General features: G+C 34.3%; 1 protein-coding gene across 1 annotated transcript in view; it reads right to left on the bottom strand.

Moving 5' to 3' along the window:
* LOC106878091 (diacylglycerol kinase zeta-like) overlaps window positions 1-9,599 on the bottom strand; it is a 352,548-nt gene that overhangs the window by 71,085 nt on the left and 271,864 nt on the right. Inside the window, exon 11 of the mRNA XM_052974271.1 lies at window positions 8,813-8,987. Within this exon, the coding sequence (XP_052830231.1) occupies window positions 8,813-8,987 (175 nt within the window). The remainder of the gene's footprint in view (window positions 1-8,812; window positions 8,988-9,599) is intronic.

The following is a 9,599-nucleotide window of genomic DNA, read 5'->3' as shown; positions in this document are numbered from 1 at the left end:
GGGGGGGGGGGGGCAGTCAGATGGCACTGGCATCGACCACGTTCGAATGGTACTTTTTACATGCCACCAGCACAGGAGCCAGTCAGGCGGCACTGGTATTGACCACGCTCAAGGCACTGACCATGCTTGAATGGTACGTTTTACATGCCACTGACACAGGAGCCAGTCCGGTGACATTGGCATCGACCATGCTCAAATGGTGCTTTTTATGTGTCAGTCAGGCAGTACACGTATGAAATTCTGGGGGTCGTGGGGTGGGGTGGGGGGTAGTTGATAATATGAACTCCAGTGTTTAACTGGTACTTATTTTATCAACTCCAAAAGGAAGAAAAGCAAAGTCAACCTTGGTGGAATTTGAACTAAGAAAGTAAAGCACTAAAAGAAATGCATTTGTTTCAGCAATGCTAATGATTCTGCCAACTTGACATAATAATAATAACAATAATAATAATAATAATGATAATAAAAATAATAATAATAATAATAATAATGATGGTTTCAAATTTTGCCACATGGGCAGTCATTTTAGGAGTAGGGGACTGGTTGATTACATCGACCCCAGGGTTCAACTGGTACTGAATTTATCAACCCTGAAAGGATGAAAGGCAAATAATAATAATAATAATAATAATAATAATAATAATAATAATAATAATATGTTTGATGGGGAAGAATGAGTGGAGGTTGCACTAGTGTGAATTTCAAGTGGAAATTTAATGAGATGTAACTAAATAGCAATAGACATTAAGGACAGCCGTGTATCATATCTGCCATCCAACTTATATCTCAATATGAAAAATTGACAAAAGGTCTTCGTATCAGAATAAACTATGGTAAAACCAAACGATTTTGACCTCTCTGCTTTCTATCCGTTCCTTTATTACTATCCACCTTCTCTCTATCTCTCCCATCATTATGCCTCTACACTGAGGGATCGCATCATCTCTGTTAATTATTTAATACACTCTGTTCATCACCCTTCTAAACTGGTTGCCATCATTTCCTCCCACCTCGTTCATCTTCCACCAACACCTCTTTTCTATTCCCCCCTCTTAGTGAAATTAGCCCTGAGTGAACAGAGAAAAAGTAGAGCAGTGACAACACTTTAATTTTTGTTGGGTGCATGGCAATCTCATTGGTAATGATCATGTATGTTTATATGATGTGTGCATGTGTGCATGCATAAATATCAATATATTTGTATATATATATATTTATTATATAGATATACACATATATACACACACAGACAGGCACACAAACACACACATACAAACTTCAAGCTATAAAACATTTAAAATATGTGGGTGTACATGTACACACACACACAATTTCAAGCTATAAAACGATTAAGATAAATTACAATTATTAACTCTAACACAATTTTAAATCAATTTTATATTAACCTAATAATTCATAAATGATAACTATTTTGAATAATTGATATGTGAAAATATATCTATCTTTATTAAATCACATTTATTTATAAATTTATAGAAAGGAATTGTCTTTTAAATCACAGACTCTCTCCCATTTCCATAACAACTTGTTCGAAAAGTTAGGCTGACAGATGCTTAGAATATCAGTGTTTGCATCTAGATATGTGCAGTATAGGAACTGTGGAGCTTTTGGGTAACATAAATATTTTAGCAGTAAATTACAGTTGTATATAAACAAATTTCATTTATTCCAGGGAGTGTTAAATAACAGTAATAGCTTTTAAACGTAACATACCAACAGCCCAAATAAATGAATAAAAATAAAATACAAGAAAAAGACTCCTAGAAAACTATAGATATAATTCAACACAGTTTTGAGCAATAATACCCCCACCCCACTCCAACCATAATATGTTAATATCTCTGCTAGTAATGGGTAAAGAAAATGTAATTACACATCTATAATTTTGGAAATGTGTTGCTGCTCTAAAATAGGTAGGAGTTTATTGAACAAGAATTGCAGCAAATTATTGGCATCAGGGAAATGGTATCTTTAAATTGGTCACCAAAGAAAATGAAGTGATTTGTTTCCATAATATTATATTTATCCAAGCTATCAGCCTAATCCTTCGAGATAGAAAATTATTTTTTAATGAATTTACACCTAAACTACAAATGGTTTGGTTGGTTTCATCTGTCTCATTTTCAGTTTTGTACATTAGTACCACACTGAATTTGACAAAAGAGTATTTAGTTTTAAACTAAGAATATTGGTTGGCCCTTTTAACCATTAGTGGATGGTATGGCAGAAAAGGTTACTCTACTGTGCCTAGGCTGTTTCCAGAACCAAGTACTAACCACCAAGTACACTTACGACCTTTCCACTCATGGATAAACCACAAAGGAAAGTCAATAAGTTTGTTGCATTCATGGAACTATAGAAGATGCCAGATATTGGTTAAATATATATGCATCAGCCTTAGGGTGCCTACCTCTGGATTTTCTGAGCGATTTTACTTCCTTAGCCTTTGTTAAACATTCAGTATATTGCTCCTCAAGGCAGCAGGAGTTTATTATTATAGAGGACATGGTTTATATAGGGTCACTCTGGCCCTCTCATCCTTCACACTTATATTGGTCTGGTTCAATGAGTGTCAGAAGCCCTGTCGTTATTGAGATGTAGGGTTTGTATGGAGTTACCTCCTCTTAGATGAGCAGTTAAAGAGCTGAAATGCCTCACTTGCCTTGGGTCTGTTGACGTGTTTGTGAGTGACCTTCTGCCACAGACAATCCCATGACAAGCTAATTAACCTATTACTGGGACCCTAACAGATGCTACTACTCTTGATCAAAGTAGACCGAAGAACAACCGTGGCTTAAGAGATGGTTCCACACTCTTCAAAGCCCTGGAATTTCCAAACCAATGCCCCACAATTGGATGCAGTTTAACCCTTTAGCATTCAGATTACCCTATCCAATGCAGTACTTATACACATTATTTTGAATTAATCATGCATTATCTTGTAGCATTCAAATTTTGATGATGTGATTGTTTATTCTCAGAATGACATGGCAGGGTAGGTTTGACATGACAGATCTGACCAGTTTGAAAATAAAACAGGTAGAATATTATGGCCAGATATGGCCAGTTTAAATGCTGAAGGGTTAAAGTCATATCAGAAAACTAAGGATAAGAATATTCTTATCCACAAGGCTGTTAATGTTAGCTAGAAGTGTGATCAGAACATAGTGTTCTCTAAAAATAAGGAAAATAATAAAACAAAACAAAATTACCTTATTGATAACTCATCTCACACATTTAAACAGATTTTCTGTTAATTTCTTTTTTTTTTTGCCACTGAATTTTTGTTTTCTAATATGCTAATTACTTTCAAATCATTTCTACCTTTAAAGAAGAATCAAAGACTTCAAAACCACAAATCTTGTTTTAATCCAAAGATTTCATATTATATAAGTAAAGCGTAAAATTTATTTTATAAAGAAACAAAATGGGTAAACAGTTAAATTCAGATACAACCAAGTTTATGTGAAGTAATTTCAAACTTTGATGTTTAGCTACGGATGGTCTAACATTTGATATTAACATGGAAAACTGGTCATGCCAGCTTGTCCACTTCATGCCTTCATAGAGAAAAGAAGGTATTCTTTTTATGAGAATAACAGTTTGAATTTCATTTTCCCTCCTTAAAGTAGTTCAATATATTTTCCCCAAAGAAAGTGAATTTGTTAATGTTCTGCTCCAACAAGATAAATCTAAACAGTTTGTAAATGTTAATTGCTACTCAACTGATTTTGTAGCTATTGTTGTTACCAAATTGATTTTTACTTTACAAAACGTGTTATGGCCTCTTGTTGATATCCTTTAGTGAATATTATAGTTTTGGCTTCTAAAGAAGCACGAGTTCCTTCACATTAGTTTGATGTTTTAGCATGATTGTATAAAGCCCAATGCAATTACTCATGCGTATATTAAAGAATCTGCACAAGATCCAGTCCTTGCTGTAGTGTGATGGCTTGTGGGCCTCAATGACCCCCAAGAGCTGTGCCAGTGGAGTGAAAGTTCCTGGTAGGGGCCTCTCATGCTGGACAGGACAAAGGATAGAGTCCAGACAAATATGGATCACCTCTTCCCAGAGGTAAAAAAAAAATAGGTTTATGTAGGACCAACAGCTCTTCCAACCAAGAAAAAAGCAAAGTTACAGAAGTGTTGAAGAAAATTCAACACCAACAAAACCTGGGAGAAGAAGGCCTTAAGACAACTCACAACTGAGTACAGTGGAGAAAAGTCATTGAGGGCCTATGCTTCACAAAGAGTGAAGGGCGTAAGTGATGTAAGTAATATGTCAATGAAGGAAGCTTCTACGTAATCATTCAGTCTGCTAGAAGTAGCTGACAAATCGCTCACAAATTACACTCTGTTGTCTTAAAAAAGACTAATCATTGTCAGAAGAAAAATATGGGACAATAATAGTTGGAACATGTTTGATGATATGTCTGCTTGATTAGAGTAGACCAAGGGCTAAACAACTTTGACTATCTCATAAAATTAAATTTACTTGCTTCATGAATGAGTGAACTTAAATGTTCATTTAGCCAGAAGGAATAACTGGGGAACATTTGGAAATATATGTAAATATTTATTTACTATGAATTCAAGAATCAAAAAAATCAAATTATATTAAATCAAAAGATGCATTAATATGAAGATTTTTGAGATTAGGCATAACTGGAGGATTGCTGAAAAGCTCAGCTTGCAACCAAAACCAAAATTCCAGCTTCAATTTCAGTGAATGGCCACCTCTGTATTTATACTGTGGTCTTGAGTTGTCCAATATTTTATGAGTGGAACATGGTAGATGGAAATTGTGTAGAAGCCCAACATGTGTGTGTGTGTGTGTGTGTGTGTAAAATGGTTGATCGAATGATGTTGATTTATACCAAAAATGGTAAAAAACTTGACATCGTTAATTAGAGATCAATAAAATAAGCACCACATTGAAATAACAAATGCTTGATGTAATCATCTGACACCATCTAGGATGGCGGTGCTCCAGTATGGCTGTGCTATAATGACAGAAACCAATAAAACTATGAAAAGATAAGCATAAGAAAATAAATAATTTTTATTACTGATAAACCTTCTCCCTAAAGTTGTAATAAGAGAGCCAAGAGGTTATTTTATATAACTTAGCAAACTCTATGGAATGCTTTAAACAATTTACGATCTGACAATATTATTCCTATTTAATAACAAATGTTATTTTATTGTTCATTTATGATCTGACAATATTGAGATTATCAAAAGAAATTGAGATTATCAAGAGAAATAATTCTTCAAAGTTAATGTGATTATTTTATTATCTATTTATGATCTAACATTGGGATTCATCATCGTTATCGTCATCATAATCATTGTCATCATCCTCACGGTTTATATGTCCACTTTTCCCTGCTTGTAAAAGTTAGACAGAATTCATTGAGGCAGATTGCTTTCAGTCAGATGTTCTTCCTGTTGGTCATCTCACATCTGTTTCTGACCAAGGTAATATTTCCCTGTGGTCAGATATATTTACACAAAAGACTGGAAATGATGAACGCCTTTTGAGCAACGGTGAAGTTTTCTTACAATTATTATGTGATGTGAAGATAAGGAGACACAAACACACTCACTCACCTATGCACACACACACACACATGATGAGCTTCTTTCAGTTTCCATGTACTAAATTCACTTACAAAGCTTTTATTGGTTCTGAACTATAGAGTTTTCTGTCACACACTGCTGGATACTCCTCCACACCCACATTCAATAGGCTTTTGCATTGTGACTGGCAACTGAATTTCACCTACCAAACTTCAATTTACCTGAAGCTACAGTTGAAGATACTTGCTCAAGGTATTGTGCAGTGGAGTTTAAACCAGGAACCAAATGGTTGTAAAGCAAAATCCTTAACCACATGGTGATGCCTGCATGGAATATATGCTGTCTCAGAATTAGATATAGCCTTTAATGTTCCCCTGTACATTGTACAATGGCATAGAGTAGTTGAACAGAAATAATCAGATCTTATAGTAATTAAATTGTAGCTATATGTTTACGTCTACTTGACAACATATTTAGCTAAGAGAAAATAAGTTTAAATTTAGATTAAGAGAAAAACAATGGTACGTTAAAACATTTTGTTACTATAGTAATTAATCATTTATGAAATTCATTTAATCTACGTAAACAAATGATATAAACAGTTAATTTATATAGAGAATATATATTTTAAAGCTTTGATGAAATTCCCAACTGTACATTTTGAACTATCAGAAACGGAATGGCTGTTCCTAAAATTGGGCTGTTTGTAATACATGATTCAATATTGTGTATGTGAAATGATGCAATAACTACCTTGACTAATTATCCAAAATGTACCCATTTATTAGGTATAATTAAGTACAGGTTGAGTGGTTGTGAAGCTTGCTTCCCAATCATGTGGTCTTGAGTTCAGTTCCAAAGCATGACACCTTGAGGAAGTGTCTTCTACTACAGCCTTAGATTGACCAAAGCTTTGTGAGATGGAAACTGAAAGAAGCCTATAATCTATGTATAATGTGTGTATCTTTTCCTCCTCCTGACATCGTGTGAAGATTGTAAATGAGCATCACCTTCATACAAGTGATGTTGTTTGGTGACAGGAAGAGCATCCAGTCAACATATTGCCTAAGTAAACTAATCTTAATTCATGCCAACAGAGACAATTTGGTGCAAAATGATAATGATAAGATATACAGTGTCCCAAAAGTCACTGATGGGTTTTAATTTTTGATAACTTCCTTGACTTTAAAAATAAATGCATGAAATGTTGATACAATATGAAGGACATAATGGAAATTGATATGCACAAGTCAAATTTTGCAACACCACTACATCACTTATATATATGTATATATATATATATATATATATATATATATATATATATATATATGCATGTCTGTGTTTTTGTGCAGGATGCTCTTTGTGTTACCAATCCTTGCTTGTTTTGAAAACAGTGTTTTGTTCTATGCTTTTGCATCATGAAACCATCATCTGCCAATTTACACAGGACACAACACTACACAGCTGCTAAAGCACTGTCAGTATGGAGACACAGGGAAACAAACACACACACATATCAGATATATGCATACACAACAGTATACATTCACACATGTGTGTGTGTGTGTGTGTGTGTGTGTGCGTGTGTGTGTATTTATATGAAGTATACTCTAATTCTATAAATAATGATCACTTCTGTTTTGAAAGATTTAGAGGAATGCTGCCAAGATGTATGATATGCCTCTCTCCTGAAGAAATTGGAATTCTCTCAAGAAATACATGAAAGCTTGTCTAAACTAATGATCAATGATTTTATAATAATCATCCCATCCACTGACAGAGCATAGGGCTTATACCTTGGCACTAAATTTTAGTATATATTTACTTTTTTGTAAACTGCAACACGTGAATATTTTCTTTTCGGCTAAAAAAGATCCTGCTATTATATATTGACTTATATTTTAGCTGTTTTTTTATTTATTTTTTTTTTTTCAATTTGGTATTATAATCTATATAATTAAACACAGGAATAAGCTTTCATGGTTTGAATCAATTTTTCATCATTTGTACTCCAAGCTTGAGACAGTATATGTTACAGACATAGATCACTACACCAGTGAGTGAGCCTCTATGTGGTTACTAGATGTGCTAGTAACAATAACCAAATCACAAATCGTAAGAAAAGGAAGGACACATTGAAGAGAGTTGTCTTAGATACATTATGACAAAGAAAAATAAAGTCAGCGGGTCATAGTTGGAATGGCTTTTGATTACAGGTGAACTGAACTGGGAGCTAAACAATACGAAGAGCAAAGGTCACCATAAGAATAGCCACCACAGTTTGTTGTCTTAACAATCACAATATTGATTCATGTGTTTCCTGCCTTCTCAAGTGTTTACTTGTTATTGATAGTAATCAATAGATATTTTGACAGAAAAGTATAGGAAATTAGCTCAATATTGCACTTGTTGTTGTTGTTGTTGTTGTTGTTGTTGTTGGTGTTGTCTATGGTGTCTCTTGCAACCTGAATTTTCAATAGAGATCCAATAGACAGAAGCCTCACCAGCTTGATAATAAATTGTTCCAGAATAGACGTAGGCATGACAGAGTGGTTAAGAAGTCCACTTCCCAACTACAGAGTTTCAAGTTCAAACCCACTGCATGACGTTTTGGGCAAAAGTCTCCGTCCATACTACAGCCTTAAGTACAATTAAAATCTTTTGAGTGGATTTGGCTGATGGAAACTGAAAGAAGCCGCTTGCATATGTGTGTGTGTGTGTGTGTGTGTATATATGCATATATATATATATATATATATATATATATATATATATATATATATATATATATATACTAGCAGTAGTACCCGGTGTTGCATGGGTCTTAATAAATTACCATTCAACAGCGGAAAGATGAGGCCTTACACTTGAGAAAATGTTTTGATCCCTACTTCGGCTACCGCGTTCATGCAATGCTCTTCTGATTTCAACACCTTACTCCTCAGCTCACCACAGATTAAAACCATACACTTGTGAATGAAACCATAGAATGAAGCACACAGATAAACGTATAGGAAGAGAACGAGTTGAACAATTTCAGCATTTCCTAAGAGAGAACCGTTTGAGCATTTTTTGAATCAGTTTTTCCCATGCTGTGCTCAAACAAAATGGAATTTGAAAAAAAATAATAACAAAACAAACAAAATTGTAAACAGTGACGAAAACCACAAAAATCCCGAAATCCTTTATGAAATATTATACTTACACCTCCCCAATTCAGAGTTCTTGCAAGGTCATTCCCAGTACCCAGTGGTAGAATGGCAACAGGAGGTGAAGGCTGGATAGCTAATTCATCAAGAATCGATAAAATCCAACCAACTGTACCATCACCACCACACGCAAGCACCCGAAGATTAGGCACTTTTTTGTATAATTCAAGGCTGTAAAGATAGAAATAGAAAATAAGACGGAAGATTAAAGAATGATGAAATGGAAAATTGTTTAACAAATTTAATGTGAAGTTATGTTGAATGTGGGAAAGAAGACATATGTTTTTAATTGCTGGAATTACTGGTACCAAAAATGATCATTACATACAGTCAAACTGATAGTGAAAGTTGAAATAATCCCATGCCCTAACACAAGGAAGGTTTATTTTTATGAAATAAATGAGGTGGTAGCTGAGGTGGGAATTGTTCTGGAAAGATATGCAGTGACACACACACATTTCTCTCTCTCTCTCTCTCTGTCTCTAATATATATATCTAAAGATTAGGGAATGGTGTAGATAAAATCCAGGCTGCATATGTTTCATAGCTAAAAGAACCTCGGAAGTAGGAATTAACCAAACAAGGGATAATCTGCTAGCTACTTGTTGGGCCAAAGATACCTTAATCAAAAGAAGTTTACACTGTCATCAAGGGATACCATGTTGACTTGGAGGAGATTCGCTTGAAAATGCATGGAAAGCATAGAAACGGATAAAGAAAGCATATTAGTGAAGAAGCAATATATGGGAGAGTAACATATAGGGTATATATATATATATATAT

The sequence above is a fragment of the Octopus bimaculoides genome, chromosome 18 (genome assembly GCF_001194135.2).
Source record: "Octopus bimaculoides isolate UCB-OBI-ISO-001 chromosome 18, ASM119413v2, whole genome shotgun sequence".
Taxonomy (NCBI): Eukaryota; Metazoa; Mollusca; class Cephalopoda; order Octopoda; family Octopodidae; genus Octopus; species Octopus bimaculoides.
Note: the sequence above shows the minus strand (reverse complement) of the source record. Positions and strands in the feature narration are given on the sequence as shown.